The 22,281-nt window shown below is 37.0% G+C and overlaps 1 protein-coding gene across 1 annotated transcript in view; it reads left to right on the forward strand.

Moving 5' to 3' along the window:
• TMEM131 (transmembrane protein 131) overlaps window positions 1-22,281 on the forward strand; it is an 83,492-nt gene that overhangs the window by 16,206 nt on the left and 45,005 nt on the right. The window contains exons 3-9 of the mRNA XM_085321541.1: window positions 5,181-5,249; window positions 15,154-15,277; window positions 16,298-16,414; window positions 17,150-17,272; window positions 18,586-18,666; window positions 21,673-21,823; window positions 21,912-21,968. Coding sequence (XP_085177667.1) covers window positions 5,181-5,249; window positions 15,154-15,277; window positions 16,298-16,414; window positions 17,150-17,272; window positions 18,586-18,666; window positions 21,673-21,823; window positions 21,912-21,968 — 722 coding nt within the window. The remainder of the gene's footprint in view (window positions 1-5,180; window positions 5,250-15,153; window positions 15,278-16,297; window positions 16,415-17,149; window positions 17,273-18,585; window positions 18,667-21,672; window positions 21,824-21,911; window positions 21,969-22,281) is intronic.

Genomic DNA, 22,281 nt, shown 5'->3' on the forward strand with positions numbered 1-22,281 from the left:
TCGTGTCTCTTTAGAAGAGAGCACAGCAATGAGAACCAGATGTTTTGAACTTAGGCTCCTCTCAGTGTTCAGTCTCTCACTGACCTCTGTATAGCTGAAGACAGAAATGGTTCTTTTTAATTTCTGTGGACTAATAAGATCCTGTGAGCCAGGGGGTACACTGTTTACTGTAGCCTTCTACACTCCACAGTTTATACACCATTGTTTCAGTGTTTAATCTCACTGGAGCTGACAAAAATAACTTGTGTTTTGTTGGTCCATGACATAATGATTCTACATAAATAGGCATTACAGGAGTTAGAGAACATCAAGTTCTGTTACTTATTCTATTTATTCTATTATTTCATATAGGGATATGACCTCTTACAAAAACTAACTTTGTATGCAGAAAGCTGGATGGTACAAGTGGATGCTATATTGATACATTTGTTCTGGCCAAAATTTTTGAAGATGGATGCAGCATATATTTGCAAAATGTATTAGCAAAAACAAGAACTGTAACTTGCTGAAGCTGTAATCCACTCAGGTAAAACTGTGCCTCTGGTCAAGTTCTCTATTATGGGATGTTTGCAAGTTTAACTGTAGCAAACAAATTGCACCCAAATGTGTTCTTGACAAATAGAAATAAAAGAGATCTTGCCTTAGTTTTGTTCAAGTCTTAAAATAACAAATGTTTACATGTGTGAGATAGAGGTTACCCATTTTGTTTCTTCAGAGTATTGTATGTTATGTTAAAATGACTACATCTTGGTAGGAGAGCAGAAAGTATCACTGACAAGGTAAATACTCCAGGGGAGGTAAACCCTTCTGGGGAGGTTTATGGAGTGCAGCTATGGAAGACAGAAGGAAGAAGATGTTAAGCAGGGATATCTGCAGCAATAGTGCAGCTCTTAAGAGGTAGGAATTGGACATAGAGTTGAATTTCAATGGTAAAAAGAAAATGTCTTTACTAGAACCTAGCGATTGTGTTCAATTTCTTTTTTCACTCAGGAAACAACTGAATTTGGTGGTGAATGAGACTGAGGTCATGGATTAGGCATGAATGAGGGCATTTGTTTTCAAGCTTTTAATGTCTCATCTCAGAAGATTGTTTTCCCTGTTCAAATTTTCCATGTTCTAGATGATATTCTAGTAAAACACTGGTTTACAGATCTGAAAATTTTTCTAGTTTGCCTATACTTTTGCCCATTGCATTTCAGAGCCCTGGTCTATTGGGGTTTCAGTCACAATGTGATAAAGATTTCCATTATAATTTCAATGCCATATTGCAGAGTAAATACTCATTTGTTWTCTGTGTTACTGCTTTTTCATTCATCTTTTTTCAAGTATTTTCCTTCCAGGTGGTTTATYAACAGAGTTGCTAAAAATTGCAACTGAATTTCTTGTCCATTTGTTCTTAAGTTCTCTAGATAACTTATCTTTTGTTGTCCTTATTAATGATTTTAATACCTCCTTCTTAGTATAGTTTGCGGTTATTTTTCCCTATCTAGACAATTTATTCAGTACTTTGATTTGTTTTTAAACACTAATTGGAAGTAGCCATTTAATATTTGTTTTGTTCTTGCCCATGGTCGAATTTCAGTGTGTCTTAAATTTATTCAAGCGTCTCCTTGTATTCTACTGCACCTCAATCCCTCATGCAGTATTGACTTTGAAGTTTAACCTTTGATACCTTGATAAAAGGTTGGCATAACTGAGCCAATCACTAGCTGGGCGGAGTTTTTAAAAAACCTTTGTTGCTAGTAGTCTTACTCATCTACATTTACTTGATAGACAAGTGGCAGTAGCCACTTCTCTAAATGGTCAAATGTTTAATGGCAGTTCTTTAGCTCCTGGGAATTAATTTTCTCACTGTGATTAAGTTCAAAAACCATATTTCTAAAATCATCTTACATACCTATGAAAGATAAAGTGAGGATACAGAGAGTGATACTGCCTAGCTTTGCAGAAATCTTGAACACCTATATTTGGCAAGTGTTTTAGTCATCTCCAAATGCAGAGAGGTCCAGTGATAACTCAAAATATCAGTGCCTTATTGCGAAATATCTTAAGTGCTGTAGAATGTCTCTAGGTAGTAGGCCATCGTGTCTCAGCACGCATAGACATCTGTATTGCCTGTGATCTTTCCAAGCATTGGTATTTCAGGTGTCTTTATAACTGTATCTGTGATTAAGCTTTTATGGACATAATGTTGTGCTTCTGTGAATCATGTTTGGTAGCAAGCTGCTTTTGATAGTAGCAGTAAAATAGTTCTAGCAGTTGAGGGAAATGCCCTCTTACATTGGTGACAGAGTAAGTGGTAGAGAGGGAAATAATTGTGTCTGGAACTGTGTGTGGTTCATTCTCAAGACTCGCTTTTAAAATCAGAACCCTTGGAATAGGGAAGGAGCATTGACCTAGTCATTTCTGAAGCTTTATAAGTTCAGAGGACTTGGGGCTAATCTTTTATCTGCTGGAGCTGGTTGGCAGACTTTGATAGTCTTCTCTTTCAGTTGCATCTTTCTCTTTTCATGTTCTTGACTTTGAAGGTTAAAAGCCTTGAAGTGGTAGGGAAATAAAAATGCTTAAATTCTGATATAAGACTGGGAGCTATAGCTCTATATGCATACACAGTAATTACCTTAAACGTGATTATGCTGTAAAGTTGCCCTACCAGTGGGTGTATCCAGCTTTCAGTGAGCAAGTGCCCAGCAGAGCAGACCTTATCATCCTTTTGCAAGTCTGGTGCAAGCTAGCTCATGTTGGGCCTTTCAGTAGGCAAAGTTGGGAATTCCATTATTGCTTTTTCCCATTTGACCCTTACTGCAGTTGTTACTTTAATTATACTAATGGGCATTCATTATAACAAGACAGCCTTTACCAAGCTTCAGCCATTTAAAAAATCTATATTGTCTAAAGGGCTACCCAGGATTTGGCCATACATTCTGGGAGACGGATGCTGAAACTTGGCAAGTGTATGGAGAGTTGTGTTCAAGTGACTGTTCAAGTTAGGTGAAATGACACTTAACTATATTTTTGAGGCATTTGAAATAATGATCTTTCTCTGAACTTTGACAAGATTCATTAGGCTATTTTGAAAATACAGCCTATGTTGTGCTTCAACATCCTTACTTAGAGAGCTGTAAATCATGGAGCTCCCTATTCCACGTATATTATACTTAAGTGTGAAGACTGAACTGTGGAGTACTATTGTGAGTTGTTAAGACTTATYGCTATTTTTAGAAAACGTGCTGTTGGTTTGTTGTGCCATTATCATTGTGCAGTCCTAGGTTATTAGTTAAGATTTTGTACCCCATTTAGGGATTTTAGCTTCTATAGATAGCATCCCTGTGGAAATGGTTCTCGAGTACGGAAACGCATGCGAATTTGATCATTAATTAGTTTTTGTGGAAGTACGCTGAAAGGAGTTAGATTATTCCAGTTGCAYGAAGGAGTTCTTCAGGCCTCAGCTGCTGTGAGGCCGGCCGCAGGCACCCTGCACCTCCTTGCTTTTCACTCAGCTGAGGTGCAGTTGTGGAGTTCCGCCGCCCTGGCTGTGTTTGTGGAGCTGCTCCACTTAGCCAGGGTGCTGGTTACAGCTCTGCCTTTGGGAGTCTGCCTGTTGAGGCACAGGCAGAAAACAAAGCTTTGAAACAGGAGTGCTACCTTATACCAGGAACAAAAGCATTTAAAGAAAAAGGATTTTAAAAGTATAAGCAGTCTAAAGCTTGTTTCTTCAAGTAGCAGGTTCTGAATCCTGAGGATTACTCATGGCTGTGTGCACTGCCAGTTGACTGGTAGTGTAAGTCTCACCTGAACTGAATGTGGACATATAGCTATAATTCTCAATCAGACTTGTCCTAGTTTACAACATAGAGTTTGTACTAGATGCACATTTTCATGCTGGTCTTGGGTCAGCTTTGGAAGGCTTCATAATCCTTGATGCAGCATAAGTTTTRGATCATGCAGTGTTTGAGAAAAAACTTGAGATCATGGTGGAAAGAATTTATGTAGGTCAGTGTTTTGCATCATTAGGCCACAGTAGTTTGATCAGATAATGAGTCCTAAGATCTGAAATTACTTGTAGTCAAACCAATAGCCTCATTGTTTTCAAAATTTCCCTTTGTCTTTTCAAGTGCAGGTCGTACAAACTCCTCCTTCGTCCTACATACTGCTTTCTAAACTCACTGCCCAGATCCAGAGTTTTCTGGTTTCAAGCCTGTTTTCTTTCCTGCATTCTCTTGACAGTTCAAGCACCATTGATCTTGAGCCATTGTTTTGCATTTTCTGTTTAACTTTTCACTATTGCCCCCTTGTTGTATGTACATTGTATATTTTGAATTATACTCAATTCAAAATAAAATATTACGGAACTACAGAGACGGTTAGGTGTGGTCACAGTCACTTCATTCTGACTACAAAAATGTTTCTGTCAATGAAACTACTCTGTACTTTCTTGTAACTTATGCTCTATGTTGTTGATTTTGTATGTTGTATCTATATGTTGTTTTGTTTTGTATCTATATGTTGTAACCGTAGTGGTAAAATAAACAATGCAAGGCAGTGTTTCCAGAGAATCTGTAGTCTTTACTGTTGAATTGCTTGAGTGGTGTCTGAATTTTAGCCTTTGCCTATTAGCACTCCCGAACAATTCTCAGGGGGACTTAGTACAAGCCAATGGCAGTTTTCAGAGTGAAGTCACTGTCTTTTGGAGATTAAAAAATTTTAGTAGTGTAGGCATGGGCTATTTTCTTTCATATTCTCAATACCAGTGAATAGCTGCAAGATCATTTAATTTACTAGGATAGCTGTAGCCAGAGAAACTCATGATATGTGTATATAAATGGCTTGGTTGTATTTTCTATGCAGTACATCTGGATTTTGCTCTGAAAGGTGATATAAATCTATTATTTAGATTATTGTTTGGCTTTGTTTTCCTCTGTACAATGATGGCTAACATTTTAATTATATCCACTTCCAAGATTTGTACTTATGTATAATCTTTCATGGAGGCATCATATAATCGTATCAGTGTCTAGTAAAATTAGAGTATTCTGAATTTACAAGTTTGTCAAGCTGTTTCTTCTTTTGAATTAGTTATTGTGTTGTTAGTATTAATGATCCTTTCACTAAGAAGGGATGATTTGAGATGAGAAGAGAGCAAAACATTATCACTGACAACACTTTAATTTTTCTTGCAGTGTATCCCTGTATCGGGGAAATTGTCGACCTCTCCGGTTTGAGCCACCAATGCTGGACTTCCATGAACAGTAAGTCGAAAAGTCTTTYGGATCTATTTGCTTAGACAAGTAGAATGAACATTAAGAATGCTTGTAACTGATGGAGGAGATTGTATATGTAAACTGCGTTGATATATTTGTCCGTAAGTGTAGTTGGCCCAGATGTTCCAGCAAGCTGGTGTGCTTAGTCTTAAACATCATAAAGCTACACGTCAGCTGCCACAATTTTTGTAGCCTCTTTGGGTAGAGGTCAGTTCCATTGACTAGCCGGAGCTAGAGTCTACACTTACCCTTGTACAATTGCTTTAAAAAATTGRAAGCAATTTTAATTGTAGAAAGTAATGTGTTGAGGTGTAGTTATTTTTCTGTTTGTATGTGATGCACRGTACTCCAGGGGGTCCTATTTTACTACTGCTTTTGATGGTAAGTGGGATTTTAAAGGTGTATGACTTCCTTCTCACCCTTGTAGTTTGTTCCAACCCTCTTGTGGGAATTTACTTGCCCTCAATTGTACTATTCGACTACCTGTGAACTCTGAAATGATCCCCTACAAAAATAGGGCGAGSGTTAAACTTTATTAGTAGATCTGCGGTGAGACTCGTGAACGTTCACGCTCAAAGACTCTCCATCAGCAGCTCACGCCATGTTCCACCTTGCAGCTGGTTACAGTTTTAATTGTCAGTGGGTGAGTTTTATGGTTTACAGCAAACATGTCTGTGGCATTGCTAAAGGATAAAAGAAACGGAGAAGGAAGTTTTTGTTTAACACTTTTAAAGATACACTTTATGATCAGTCWGTTCCTCTAAGAACTACTTTAGCCTCTCTTGCCAGTAACTGACTGCTACTTATAGCTAGTTACTAACATACTCTTTTTTTAAAAAAAACATTAAGAAGTAAAGAGCTGCAGTTGGTACAGCTGCTATGCATTATTGATGATTTGATACAATGTAAACTGAGTGAAGCTGTTTCAAACATTTTGTTAACAATTCAATAGGGGAAAAACGCAACCAGCAGGGGTGTGCACAGTGATTCTTGTGACATAAACTTCTCCATCTTTAACTGGCCTTGCTGCTGCTGGATGAAAGATTATTTTAGTGACAGATAACCTGCAGATTACATAACAAGCGCAGTAGTGCTTGTTTGTAGGAAACAGCAAGTACAGTATGGTGACTATAGAGATAGGCAAGGAAGTTTCTGTGTATTGACTTGGTGTAAACTTTTGTGTGTAAGAAGGAAGAGAGCCCATGACGTGTAATGTTTTGACAAAGTGATTTTACAGAAATGGCTGTTACATAAAAGCAGCCCTAATGCCTCTAAAAAGCAAAGTTGTGAGGAAATGCTTTATTTTGCAAAGATTGTCTTCAAGCTAATAAAACTATAACAACTTTATATGTGAGCTCCTCATTAGGAAAAATGTAACAAATCACTCTGTCCCATCTTCCTTATTCTCTCAAACTTTCTATATCTCTAGTTTTGGGGGGTTGTTTTGTTTCTCTGTCAGTAACTGATCGCAGGTGGGATACAGATGTTCTAAACTGAATAGTAGAATATCTTAGGATAAGGCTCACTCTACTATATCTTTGCTAAACAAACATTACAGGTATAATTAATACGGATTGTAGCGGTGAGTACAGTTCAGACTTGTACAATAGTTACTCTAACTACTCACTATAAAAACTTCTGATTTGGAATTAAGTAAATTTCACAAAGTTTTCAGTTCATARTTACAGAATTTTTACACTTGAAATACATTATTCTACAACTTTTCTAGTATGAATGTGTTACATTGATGTGCTTTGAAATATCTTACTTTTAAAAGCCATCTGTATTTTACATTCTTGTGTGAAGTAAACTATGTGTGCTTCTCTGCTGTGGGATTTCCAAAGATACCTTCTTTTTTTCTTACTAAAACTAGACTCTGGAGAGTAGCATAAGTACTTTTTAGCTATGTATTCTCCTTTATTTTTTAGCTTTCTCTGCAAATCTGTCCTATCAGTGCTGAAAGCATTAAAATAGTATAACTCTAGTACACTGCTAAAGTAGTACAAATCTGTTATTTAGGAGAAGCACAAATGCTTCTATACAATAAATATCAAACTGAACCGTGAGAGCACTGATTTTTATCATTTAAAATAGGGACCCTATGCACTAGATCTTGTTCGTTATGTGCACCATTTATTTTTTCCAATAATTCGTTATTTTACCCATTAGAACTGAAATTGTAAACACAGGCGGAAATCACTGTCCTCTTAAGATTTTCTAAAATTTCAATCAGATGTCAAAAATAATTTTTAAAAGCTTCAGATCTGCAGCCACAAAGTTCAATTTAAAACCTATACTTAAGGCATTAACATGTATCAAAAGCAACAAAAACAAAACTACATCCTCTCGTCCTCCCCTCTCCACCCCGGTATTTGTAGCCTGGTTCTTTTCCTTATAATCTCTTTTAATATATCACTCTCCCTTGTTGCTAAATGGGAATGGGATAATTAAGGTTTTCTAAGATGCAGGCAGTAACCATTGGGTTGCCTGCCATAACTTTAGCAGTTGGTTCCTCAGAGGTTATTGCAGCAGAACAGTTATCTATATGACTTTCTGCACTTGAGACGAGTCTTTCTGCAGATGAGCCATTTAGATTAATATCAAAGCATACTGATAAAGGGCAGCTGATAATCTCTTCTCGTGCCTGTTTTGTGCCTTGATATGATGCCTTTATATATATTAAATCAACTGTGAATATATCAAAAGCAAAGGTAAAAGGTTTTTCAAAATTAAATTTTTGCTAGATGCATTTCTTGATAATAGAGAATTTGAATGCTTAGTATTTAAGATGCTAACACAGCATAAGCTGGACTGCTGAGCCTCAAAATTTTAAGATGTGAGATTATTTTAAAGCTGAAGTTTTCTTTTTACTCCTATTTCATTATATTGATAATGTATGAAATGAATGTACTTTTAGCAAAAGTCATAGTTCTAATCCATGTAGTTGATCAAACCTTGCTTCTGCATTTGAAGGGAGCATCTTGCTTCACTGAATTTGAGAGCAAGGTGCCATTATATAGACAATGTCTAATGTTTTCTTGGTAGTCTGACAGCATCCTACAAATGTATCTTCAATTTTCTGTTTATCAACTCGTCTCATTTTGCATTTCCTTTGAAATGTTTTGCTCAGGAGACTTCAGTAGGGTTTTCATGTTTCTTATATAGAAATGTGTAGAAAATGTAAGAAAAATAATGATCTGGATAAACTGTCTACCTGATAAAGTTAGTTCTCCTACATTTACTGTTATGAATTAAAGTTCCTGAAGTAAAGAAACTGATATGCTTAAGTTACTTTTAGTCATATACTTGCAGGAAGGTCTGAAATATTTGAATATTACTAAACAATTCCCTTCAAGGTCAGGTGAAGCTTTCAGAATTACCTTGCCAAATACTGGACAGAACTCATAAACATTATTTTTCTTATATTTTTAAACAACTCTATAAATGGTGAAAGGACTTAGAAGGTACCTATAATGTGCAACGAAATGTTTATGCTGTACATTTAATACATTTTTTTAATGCATGAGAGGTTGAGATCTTTAAAGGAAAAACTTGCAGAATTAAACTTCCATTTCTGTTGGAATTTTGTTAAATATAAAAGACTTTTGGCAGTAAATTGACATTTAGTCTAGATCTACTTCTGTTTTTGTTTGCTTATATTAGACTGATAAATGTTGTCAAAGCAAATAATGCAGTTTATTATGCTCTTAACCTGATTCAAGTCACAATTAGTGACATGACTGACTAAGACTCTGTTGTAATGTTTTGTTTATGGGGTTTCGATAACTCTTTGGAAAAAGTTTGATTTATCTTTATGGGATCCATGTTTGATTCTGAATAGATAAAGAACAATAAATGCCCCATTTTATGTTAAGTGGAGACTAACTTCTGGTCAAATCCAGTACAGAAGAACTTTCTTGATTTGTGAAAAGCCAGTGGAAACTGAAAGCTGATAAACAGTCTATAGGCTAGTATACAGATCCTTTCTGTTTTCTTCTGCTTTTCTCTGTTAATGAGACGTATTTGCATTCTCAAATGTAGATGCTTCAGTTACTCTAACTTCAGTTATAGAAGTTACTTGTCTGTGTCACTTGAACAGTGATGCATAAAGTTTAATGTGAAACAGATAAATATGTGTACTTCAAGTTCTCTGATCATCATACAGGCTTCATTCATTTAAGCTGGCTGTACTAGAGCTCTCTTCGGAATGAGGTTCAGACAGGTACTCACTTTCAGTCTGGAGAGGTAACCTTGTAAGACCAGCTTGCAACAGTTCATTAAAAATAGCTACATACATTACAAGCCAAAAACGGACTTATTTTTGGAGCTCACTATCTCTGATCTTCTGGGAGGAGCTTTCATCTGCATTGATTCAGGAAGTTCCTGAGCYGCAAATAGCGAGAGGCTAGGGGACCGTTCAGGCAAGCAGCTTTGTACTCTTGCTGCAGTCTTACACTTTTGCCTAGGTATCTACTATTCATTCCTGTCCAAGAGATGATACTGCTTTAACTCAGGTGGACCTTCAATATGATCTGTTACACTGTTCTTAAAATTATTTTAGCAGTTGCCAAAGATGCTAAAAACTACAGTTAAACAATACATGGGGAAAAGATTTTGTTAGGCTATCAAATTTGATGAGGAATTACTCTAGATTGAATGTTGAGTATATGTATCRTTACTCCCAACAGTCCGAAATCTAAGTGGGAAGCTCTAGGTTGATTTCAGTGTTCTCTCTCCAGTCCCACTAAAAATAATGGGCAGATACAAGAGGAGAAGTGTTATCTGCTGAATTTGTGTTCTTTACTTTTAGTAATGGAATTGTATCAACTTTGTAATCAAATCTGCATTTTTATGGTGGTGTCTAAACTGTAGGCAGTAAGAAGAAATGTAATTACCCTTTTAAAAGGGCAGTTTCTCAATCCATGTTTGCTTCACAGTGAATAGTTAATGCTTTTGTGAATTAAGTTTGAGACAGTAATCAAGCATTTTTTCCCCGACTTTCTTTGCAGAAGCCATTTTCTTTTAGTTGAAAGAATCTACCTCTTGATCTCTAAAGCAGAAATTAATTCAATCGCAAGGACTTGCTTACTATATACTGCAAGAGTGGAGTTGCAGCAGTAAAGAACTTCAGCACAGGCTTATCTATGCATCTGAACAGGCATCTTACCACATGTTAGCTACCATCTTCTCATCCAAGTTGTGGTACATGTTTTTGTCAGTGTAGGTGAACTTAGCATTATGTAGGCAAAAGATCAGGAGCAAAACCTTACATGCTTTGACATGTGGTGTGTTTTTATACCAGCTTCTTGCAAGTGCTATCTGTGACTGCTCCAGGAAATTCTTTTGTAAAATTTGGCACCAGGCAATACAGTCCTCCTTGTGCAGATCATTAAGACATGGTAATCCACAGTTTGGAGAGTGTCTCTTAGTTGGTTACTGCTTGAGGTACGAGTTCATTAAGGGTGTGTTACGCACACCTACTTTACCTAGATTTTCTCATCTTTGATGAGAGAAAAAACACCTGAAGCTTGTTAGATTTCCGCAGATTTGGCTAACATCAGGTTTAAGGTACATAAACAAGGCTGTATCTGAACAAAAGAAAATATTGGGCTTATTACGAAATCAGGTCAAAAAGAAATTTTTTTAAAAAAAAAAAAAAAAAAAAAAAGTAGTTCTAGCAGTAGAATTCCTTTTTAATGACTTCTGCCTTTATCACCTATAACGCTGCTGTGGTGTACCACCCTGATACCTGCTGGAGGAATAACACAGCAGGGCACAAGCAATTCAGAAAGCTTCTGGAGTGCATTTGTGATGACTTCCTAACACAGGTGACTGAGGAACTGGCAAGGAGAGGCGCTTTGTTGGACCTCCTACTTGCAAACAAGATAGATCTGGTCTGAGATGTGAAAGTCCAGGGCAGTCTTGGTTGCAGCGGCTACAAGGACATGCAGTTTAGGATGCTGTGAGAGGRGAGGTGAGGAAGGGGAAGCAAAAAGTGGGATCACAGCCCTAGACTTCAGAAGAGCAGAGTTCARCCTATTCAAGGACCTGGCTTGAAAGAGGCCAATGGGATGTGGTCCTGGAGGGAAGAGGGTCCAGGAGAGTTAGCTGATGTTTGAAGATCACCTCCTCCAAATTCAAAAATAGTCCATCTTGACAAGCAGGAAGTCAAGCAAAGGAAGCAGGAGGCCTGCATGGATGAACAAGCAGTTCCTGACTAAACTCAGACATTAAAAGGAAGTGTACAGGAGGTGTGGAGACAGATGACTCCAGAGGAATACAGAGATACTGTAATCCCAGAGATGGGATTAGGAGAGCTAAAGCCCACCTAGAGTGGAAACTGGTAAAGGTCATGAAAGGCAACAAGAGGAGCTTCTGTACATACATGAACAGCAAAATGTGAGCCTGTTACTAAATGGGGCACGGGCCCTAGTGACAAAGGATGCTGAAAAGGCAGAGGTTCTGAATACCATCTTCAGCTTAGTCTTGGCTGGGAAGACCAGCCCTCAGAAATCCCAAGTGCCTGAGACCGGAGGGGATGTCTGGAGCAGTGAAGACACCACCTCTCTTGGTGAAGGATCAAGTATGGGAGCACCTAAGCAAACTGGATATGCATAAGTCCGTAGGTCCTGATGAGATATACCTGCAAGTGCTGAGGGAGCTAGCTCATGTCATTGCAAAGCCACTCTAAATCGTCTTTGAAAGGCTGTAGCAACTGGGGGGGGTTCCTAAGGTCTAGAAGAGAACAGATGTGTTCCCTGTCTCACCCCTCCCCTCCCCCCAAGTCTGCAAGACAGGCAAGAAGAAGGATTCAGGAAGCTGCAGGCTGGTCAGTCTCACCTTGATCCCTGGGAAGGTGAAGGAGCAACTAATCCTGGATACTGTTTTCAGACATGCAAAGGACCGGGAGGGTGACCGGGAGTAGTCAGCACAGATCTACAAAGAGGAAATCATGCTTAACTAACCTGTTAGCCCTCTGTGATGAGATGACTGGTTTAGTGGATGAGGGGAGAGCAGTGAACATTGTTTATCTCAACTTTGGTCAGTTTTGATAATGTCTCCCATAACATCCTCATAGACAAGCTAAGGAAGTGCAGGCTAGGTAAGTGATCAGTGGGATGGACCAAAACTGGATGAACTGCTGGGCTCATTGTGCCACTGATCATAAGTCTAAGTCCAGCTGGAGACCAGTCACTAGTGGTGTCCCCCAAGGGTCAATACTGGGGCTGGTACTGTCTAACATCTTCATTAAATGTCTTGGATGCTGGGAGCAAATGCACCCCCAGCCAAGTTTGCAGATGACACAAACTGAGAGGAGGGATTAGAGAGGAATCTCTACAGTCTGGAGAAATGCTGTTGGCTGCCTTTGCCACCAGGGCGCATTACTGGCTCATGTAGACTTGTCCACCAGGACCCCCAGGTCATTCTCTGTGAAGCTCCTTTCCAGTCAGTCTGCCCCCARCCTCTGCTAGTGTGAGAGGTTGTATTTCCTCAAGTGCAGGACATGGCAGTTCACTCTATTGGACTTCAGGAGGTTCCTTCCTGCCCAATTCTCCAGCCTGTTAAGGTTCAGTAAATTGTGGTATCTGCTCCATGACTGCTTTCCTACTAGTTGTTTTTACAGGCTTTAGCCTCTCAAATATACTGACTTATATTCCCATCTTTTCAGCACTGGAAAAGTGTTCAGACTTTAAAAGATTGTTGATATTCAGACCATTTCCTGGGATATTGAGTTTTACTTTCAAACCATCACTCTGATGGTAGCAGGCTGCCACTTCAGTATTACCTGTTCATTCAACACATTTTTCTCAGTGTTGTAGTATTTCACACAATATGCATCATAAAAACCTATACTTAATAGCGCTGCTGTTACATTTTCAGTACATTGTTGGCACTCTGCCAGTGCTGCATGTAGAGGCCACATGTGATATACTAGTCCTGTGGACTTCTTTTTCTAAGCACTGTAATACAATGCTTAAAATCCACCTTGTCTTCTGTCAACACCTGCTGTTGTGGTGGACTGGAACTGTACTGCTTTATTCTTGGTTTTGGCTGTGAAACTTTCTAAGAAGGCTGGTTGGAGTGCAGTGTGCTAGAGGGAGATGATAGTTGCCCCTTCTTGGAGAGCTACTGAAGTTGCTGAAGGAGAAGAGAAATGTCCAGAAACTGCAGTCTGTGACAAGCAAGAGAATCACAATACAGAGCTGGTGGAAGCGTGTCTTCAACTGGAAAGACTAAGAAACTACAGCGAAAACTAGGGAGCAGAAAACTAAACCTCAGGAGTGATGGAAAGAGCTTTCTTAAGGGTTGGAGGAGGAGGAGCACAGCATAATTTGCTGCAAGTCAGTCGTTAGCTACAGTCCATTATGGAAGCAAGAGTATGGTTGCAAAGGTAGGACATGGGCTGGGGGGAATTCTGTGTGAATAAATGTTCAGAAATTGTCTTATCTTGTTTCTTCTAATTACTCATTCTTCTCAAGATAAAATTCTAACAAAGGGAAAGCAAGTTTTGGCTTCTAGCTGCTCATTCTTTTATGCCTTGCTCTGTTAGACTAAGGAAGTGTTGAATACTGAATTCACAAGTTTTCTTCTCGTGAAAATAGAAGTAACTTCCATAAACTATATTACCTGTGTTTGCATATATTCATGAATCTTAAGAGTTCATATGGCTGAAAATTAGAAAGCTTAATGCACTGTAAAAGAGAAAAAAAATCATTTTTCAATGATTTCAGCGTGTGTACAATGTAATGTYGGCTAGTATTGAACAGAAGCAAAAACAAGCCATACAGAACTCTTGGATTTTTTTTTYTTAAACAACCAAGTCTGTTTTAAACAGCTTGTTTGTGTGCAGTAGCTGTTCTTGCTAAATTTTTAATAATATAGCTTAATACCCTTGTGTTTCAGTGACTGAGTGAATTTTCTTTCTTGGGAATCAGTAAAGACAGCATCCAAAACTTGCAGATAATGCAATTGCTAGTTCATTTGCCTGATAGGTTCTCTGTACTTCTGGAGTCACCGTGCATGCTGCTCTGTGTGCTCTGGCTACACAGCCAAAAAAGAGCTATGTCTTTTAAAAACAACAGCAGCAACAAAAACAAAAAACCTACTTCCATCACATACTGAAAGACCAAATGGAGTAAGTGCCTTGTTATCTCCAGGTGTACCAATTTAAAATGTCAGTATGGGAAGTTTGAGCATGCATGCACATCAGTCCATTTATGAGAGTGAGGTGGAAAGTTAAGTGGAAAAAAGCTGTGGTAGAAGGACATCTGAAACTATGGTTTAGTGTGAGAATAACCAGGACTGCTTTGGATTCTGCAGAGGAAAGGGGAAAAACCCTACAAAAGTCAGAATTTGCAAAGTAAGCAAAGAGGCCTCAATAGTGGAGTGCAGAAATATGCGTATTTTACTCTTAAAGTGATGCATTTTATTAAGGGTTTATAATTGTATCTCTAAATTAATACCATGGGTTTTAGCATCTATCTGTTTAGGCTATTATGTTTCATGAGTAGCAGGTGCTGTCTGTCATCAGAATAGCTTTGTAAATTGTGGTATACGTTGATTATTACCACTGAATCTTCTGTTCAGTGCAGTTTTTAGTCTAAAACAAACTTAGGCTGCTTTACCTATTGAACTTACCCAATTGAAAACCTATGCAACTACCATAGCATACGTAAGATGTGTTCTGTTTCCTCTAAGTTGCTTTGCACAACCCTTTTTTAAGAGGATGATTTAGAGATTCTGGTGGAGGAGTAGAAAACCTTCTGAAGTAGAAACCTCAGTGTCCGTCACTGCTGTATTTATTTCCTGTCTGGTTTAATGAGACAAAATCCAATTTTATATATCATTTATTAAATGCTAGCATTTTAAAAATACTTTCTCTTTTTGACAGGCCAGTTGGAATGCCAAAAATGGAAAAAGTTTACCTACATAATCCTAGCTCAGAAGAAACAATTACATTAGTATCAATATCTGCTACAACATCACATTTTCATGCATCATTTTTTCAGAATAGGGTAAGTTGTTCTGCTTTCTCAAAATGAGCTTATCTGTTTTCTGAATGAGAGCTTGTTTTCCCCTTCCACTTCTTTAAATGAGCTACTTACTACAATAATTACAAACAAAAAACTGAATATCTCAGTTCCTGATCTCATGCTAGTTACCAAATGAATTTGAACCAGGCGTAGAAAAATACACAACCTATAAGAGGAAGAGGATAGAATAACTTGTAGGAGTTCTAACTATGTTGGAAGTATATACTGGAACTGACAGTTCAACAGCAGATCTCTTCTGTTGCTGAAGTGACTAGTAAATGTACTTTACCTTTGAGCACATACAGGAACAAACTTGTTAGACTCTTCATGAAAATTTGTTAAGTCTAATGAAGTGATATTAGTCTGAAGCAGGTATATTCCAACACATTTGTGTTGTGTATGGCACAATTATGTCACAATAACTTGAAAGTTGAAAGGCATGGTATCAGCTGGGTTAACTCTTAACTGAATTACTGTCAGATACAGCCCTGTAGTTTCAGTTTCGTCTGTTGGACCTGTACTTCAGCAAGGGCTGTGAAAAATGCTAAAAACAAATGAAAAAAAAAAAACCCTCCTTCCTTCAGAAAGGGAGGAACAGCCTTTCTCACTTCTAAAAGTATTCTTCAGTGCTCTGTGAACTGTCAGTCAAAATATTTCTGCAATATGTTGAATTATGAAATTATAGTTAGGCTTAAAAATTCAATTAAATTTAAACTTGCGCTAGATAATAAAGTTATAAAATATTGTTATTTATTGTTATTTTGATTTTTATTTGTGGTTTTTCTAATACTTATATTTATTTTGATTTTATTATTTTATTTATTTGTTTAAAACTTATGCTTATTTTTTCCTAGATCTGCAATAGACTTTCTAATTTTAGTTTTCCATTAAAAAAAAAAACAGGAGATGATCTTCTATAGCACAAAACATTTTGTTCATTTCCAAGGCTAATGTTCTCAATAAACCGTTTTTCTTCTTCCTTGGCTTTTTTTTTCCCCTCAGAAAATTCTTCCCGGAGGCAATACATCCTTTGATGTAGTTTTCCTCGCAAGAGTAGTGGGAAATGTGGAGAACACTTTATTTATTAACACTTCTAATCATGGGGTATTTACTTATCAGGTAAGAGGAGTAAGTGGAGAACACTCTTGGAAAAAAATTGCAAAGTGTAAAATAACTAGAACAGTATATATTGTTGCATGTTTAACGACCTGAGGGTGTTTGTACAATGTTCTTTATCAGACAAGCTAGTTGAAGTTTCCATCACAGATACTTGTTGTAACATAGTTATATAAGTATCTGTGGGCAAACACTGTAAACCAGATCACTGAGTTAGTTTTAAAACCCTCTCAACAACTTTTTTGCATGTGTGATCCAGCTCATTCTGCACAGCTCCATGCTTGTCTGATCCAATGACAAGACAGTTTTATTCACTAAATGGCAGAAAACTATTTTCCTGAGGTTCAAAAAGATAACCATACATGATACCACTAAAAGATATTTTACATCTTTTTACCTTTTAGCTCTAGTATATAGTATTTCAGAATATCAGAAAAAGAAGAGATGATCTTTTGACTTCCTCTGCTATCAGTATGTCAGCACTGGGAGAAGTAGTAGCTACAAGAAATACCTGTTAGCTGCAAACTAAACTAGTTTATTTCAGTGCATAATCATGAATTCAGTGCATATTGTGATATTTCTTTTAAATATTCAGTTAGAACTACTTAATTAGAAAAATAGAGTGGGTAGCCTGCTAAAAATGGTACGTATGTTATGCCCTTTGACAACTACATACAATTGCCTATGCTTGTTTTTATTCCCCCCCTCTTGTTTTTTTTTTTTTTTTTTCTGAACCAGGTGTTTGGCATTGGAGTACCGAACCCGTATCGATTGCGCCCTTTTATTGGGGCAAGAGTTCCTGTAAATAGCAGTTTTTCTCCTATAATAAATATACATAACCCTCACAGTGAACCGTTGCAGGTGAGTTTGAGGGATATCAAGTATTCATTTATGTTTATGATATTAAACTTTATTTTGAAATTTCTTAAAATTCCATTTAAATCGCAAAGCTACCTGAAGCTAGGTTTTTCCATTTATGTAAATGTTTCTCTATATTTAAATACAATCAATCATACTAGAAACTGCAGATTTTTTGGCTACGAGAGCTGGGCCTGCTTAGTCTGGGGAAGAGGAGACTGAGGAGTAATCTTATCAATGTGTACAAGTACCTGAAGGGAGGGAGTCAAGGGGACAGGGACAAACTCTTTTCAGTTGTCCCATATGACAGGACAAGAGGCAATGGGCACAAACTGAACCGCAGGAAGTTCCGCCTGAATGTGAGGGGGAATTTCTTCCCTGTGAGAGTGACACAGCTCTGGAGCAGGTTGCCCAGAGAGGTTGTGCAGTCTCCTTCTCTGGAGATCTTCAAGGCCCGTCTGGATGCAACCCTGTCTACTATGCTCTAGGTGACCCTGCTTGAGCGGGGAGGTTGGACTAGATGATCTCCAGAGGTGCCTGCCAATCTTACTGATTCTATGATTCTATAAATCTTAGTTTGCTAAATTAAGGTTTAACTGTGAAATCTGTATTTTTTTAAAACTGATCCTAATTACTGYGAAAGAAACAACTAAACTTTACTAGTAATTAAGAAAAATACTGAAGCAAATAAARTAAAATACCTCATGTGTTTTGAACCCAGCTAAGACTCCTAGCTCCCTTTTGCTTATTTTGCGTCAATATTATTTCATCATCATCTAAACACTTCAGGAGGAATCTGTATTTTGTTACTGGTCAATTTTAGTATTGATCAACAAGGAAAGAAAAATGCTCTCTTCATTTGACAAGCAGTTGTCAGAAATGTCCACCAATGAAATGTAAATACAATAAAATGAATTTATCTCTAGACTTTTTGAAGAAGGAATATAGCAGTATTATAATTTCTCATAGGACATGGTGGCTTTACAGTGCAATGTAGTATGCAACAATGGGAAGAATTCTTACCTTAAGGCAAAATTGATGTCTGAAGTGATGTCTATACCTCACCAAGTAAATGAGTAGTCTGCTGATGACTATGATACAATTCTGTTAAGTAAATGATCCACAAACTATGAGATACTGCAGAAAGCATTTGAACTGTACAAGTAGCATATAGCTTTATTGTCATTCAAAATAAACTTGTAAGAAATTATAATAGTCAAATTGCTAAACTATAGCATTGTACATTATAATCTCTGATAATTAATCCAGACTCCCTTTATTGCTGAATGTTAACATTTTCCTGTTATCTACCCCAGGTGGTAGAAATGTATTCCAGTGGAGGTGATCTCCACTTAGAGCTTCCAACAGGTCAGCAAGGAGGTACAAGGAAGTTATGGGTAAGTAGTAGGTTCTTGTAACATTCATTGTACTACTTTTTTTTTTTTTTTTTTTTTTTTAATTCTAACTTCGTTTCTTGTCACATAATCATTAAAAATGCCATATAAAAATTGAAACAGTAACAAGTCTATTTATAGTAGTAGGAACTGAAGGAAAATTTGATTATAAGCAGCTGTTTGTGTTCAGCTCTACTTCTTTGAAATGAGAAGAGCTAAGTGATTTCTACTAGAATGGATTACATCCATCTAAACATACAGGACAGTGTAGATTCTCTCATGGCCCATGAGCTGGATCTAGCCCACAAGAAAAATATACAAACAAAATATGGAAAAAATATTTTCAAAATTGAGGAAATCATTGCTGCACTCATTCTGGATGAAGAGAGTGTACATAAGTTGAGAAAGCAACAGGATGAATTTATGGAAAAAGAAGCTGTTGAAAGCTGTTAAACATGAAGGTGATGTCTAGCTGCTGTAAGTCCCTAGATCATGAATCAATGACTGGAAACTGTTCTGGAAAGCATTCCTTTGTGCCTGCCCTGTGGTTACTCTACTTTACATATCTGTTCTTGGAAATAGGATAATGGGTTAGGTGGAAACTTGATTTGGCCCATTAAGTATTTGTTTTGTGTTCTTCACTTTTGAAGTAGTACTTCTTAATATTTTAAAGCAAAATAAATTTTAAAAGCATCCTGAAAGTGAAGTTTCAGCTTGATACTGAATGTGATAGTTGGTAACATCAGACCAGAAATGGAACTTGTTCTCCTCTTTGATTTAAACTATTCCTTTTCTTTGATTTCTGATTTTTGCCTGGAAGAGTCTTCTAAGTTATTATGCTCTGACACTTCTATCCATCTGGCTTACTCAAGCATACCGTGAGTTGTTGACAGTTGCATCTGCTGGAGTGAGTAAAGCCAGGAAATTTCCAAGTGAGCTAAGGAGGAAGATCATAGAACTTAATTCCTGACTTTTGGAGAAAGTCCATGAGATTGGCAGTATCTTAGAAAAGTTGCAAAGAAGTGAATGTGAATACAGATTGCAAGCATTTTGTAAAATGCAGTGGAAAAAACAGATGCTGAGAGTTGTACATCAGCAAGCATTAGAACTGGATCCAAAAGAGAAGGTTCTAATGTTTTCACGCTATTTTAGTCAAATGACTGTGCTTCTGAAGAAAACCCCTTCCTTGTTAACGCAACATAGCTCAAAGGGAATGTTGAATTCTCTAACTATAGGCAGGTGTATAACAAAACATCCCAGAGTCATAAAGAAAAGATCAGAYTKTKTKTTTTTTTTTTTTTTTTTAAAAAAAACTGCTTTATTTCTGGTTGTGTTTCTTGAGCATGTAGCTTTTCAGCTWCTCTAGGCCAGATTGCCAATTGAAAGCAGGTAGCAAAGGATCTAGATACAGTTCTTGATGACGTAAGTGTGAAAACATTCAGAGTAGTGCATGGGAAAAGCAGGTAGGTAAATACGAGTCAGCATTAACCCCTTTGTTTCATGGAAAGGCAGTTAGGTTGATACTAGTCAGTGTTAACATCCTTGTTTTTCCTATCTGTCGTTGATGTTAGAAACAATAAAACAGCTAAAAGAAATTAAGCCAATAACAGGAGGTGCCAAAATATATCATTGCACTCGTTATATCAAGAGCTGTCTTGCATTAAGAAAAAGCTGCAAAATAGAAGAAATGATTTGAAATACGATAGTGATACTGTCTAAAATCTCCTTATTGCCAAGTGTTTGAATGAAATGATCCGGATTTGCAGGAGTATTTTTGCAATCACTGCTGAAAGGTACTTCAGGGATCTGACAAACCTTAGATTCCTGGTTACTTATACAAAAGAGTCAAACCACATCCTTAGAAATGTTAATGAACATGTACATTATGTTAGATCTGTGAAGTAATCGTGAAAAATACATAGCCAATATAGGTTTTAATCTAGGGACTTGCCAAGAAGTAGCAATTGCAGCTAGTTGTTTAGATAGGTGACGCTTTTCAAAGCATTTGTCTACAATCACTGTTCCATGTAAAATATTGCTGGACATCCACAATGGATCAGTATGAGTTTTTACTGCAGAAAGTGCAGAAGAAACTTACAAGGCAGTATGCACCTATCTGAATTATGTCTTGACTAGTCACCATCAAAAATATAAAAGAGAAGAGCTGTCAGCTGAAAAACATCAATGAGAGACAAGGGTTACTCTTCAGAAATTCCTAATTTCTGCCTACTTTATTTGCATTTAAAGTGGAAGAATCTTAAAATTTTAAATCAAGATTTTCATTTTCTATTAAAAAAGGAAAATCCAAATCACCAGGCCATAATGTGATGAGGAATGTATGCAATGTTAGTATTTAAACCATGGGTCTGAAGCTAGTACTGCATTGCAGCTGTGTCCAGAAAATACAGAAAAATTTGTCTTTCAAACTCAGAATGCAGACTGAAACTAAAGGAATAGGCTTAGCATAGAAACAACATGTTTTGACTTTTTGCTGTAAACTGCTTGATGGTTTATAAATTTGTAATTCTTCAGGTTTCTGGTTACTTCAGATTATGCATTTTTTTTTGATTTGCATTTAATTACATGATTTTGACATCCGCTTCTATATCTATCTATATGTGTACGCCTTAGGTTTGTTTGGGGTGTGGGGGGGAAGCAATCAGAATGTGCAAAATCAATATTTGATGTTACTTCACTCTAACTTTTTAAACATAGATTTTACGCTTAACGATTCTGTCAATTTAACGTAGTTACTATTTTTTACCATGATTTTGATAAATAAAACTTTATCAAATGGAACATGGAATTCCTCTCGTGTATACCTATTTTTAATCAATCCTTACTGAACGTAATGGTAACTTTAAAAAACCTGCAGCCTATATTTTACTGTTTGTTTGTTTGTTTTCTCCTAATACAATTCTGCTCAATGCTTCTGCTGTAATATTTAGGTGTAGCAGTTCTTTTTGTAATTACTGAGCTATCATTGGTATGGTTTGATTATTTTATTAGGAAATTCCTCCATATGAAACAAAAGGAGTGATGAGAGCCAGCTTTTCTTCAAGAGAAGCAGATAATCATACAGCCTTCATTAGAATAAAAACAAATGCCTCAGACAGCACAGAATTTATCATTCTCCCTGTAGAGGTAGAAGTTACAACAGGTTTGTAGAAAACTATTTGTTGAAGTTATTCAACTTAATTTATTTTTAACAGAATAAAAAATAGTAACTTTGTTTGTTTATTTTTAAGCTCCAGGAATCTATTCATCCACAGAAATGCTGGATTTTGGTACGCTACGAACACAAGGTAAATTATATTTCAAGATTCAAAGTATTTTCAAGCCAGGAGAGCCTACTTACCTTTGTACTAGTCATGGTTTAAGAGCCTAATTTTTCAAAAATAGGGCAAAAATATGTTGAAACTCTACATAAATCCACCTGTGAGTAAATTTGGGATATGTACAAGCAAATGGTAGTTTACACATCCAACTCATCCAATTGTAAGGCTAGTAATGAGACACACATTGAGCTTGCACAGTTATACATGATGTTTTCTGAAAACAAGTATTAGTATACTTAATAATTCTATCTGCATAACTTTTCTTGATTTTCCCCTGCCC

This window comes from Rhea americana, unplaced genomic scaffold (assembly GCF_003343005.1).
Source record: "Rhea americana isolate MKP2758 unplaced genomic scaffold, rheAme1 scaffold_7, whole genome shotgun sequence".
NCBI lineage: Eukaryota > Metazoa > Chordata > Aves > Rheiformes > Rheidae > Rhea > Rhea americana.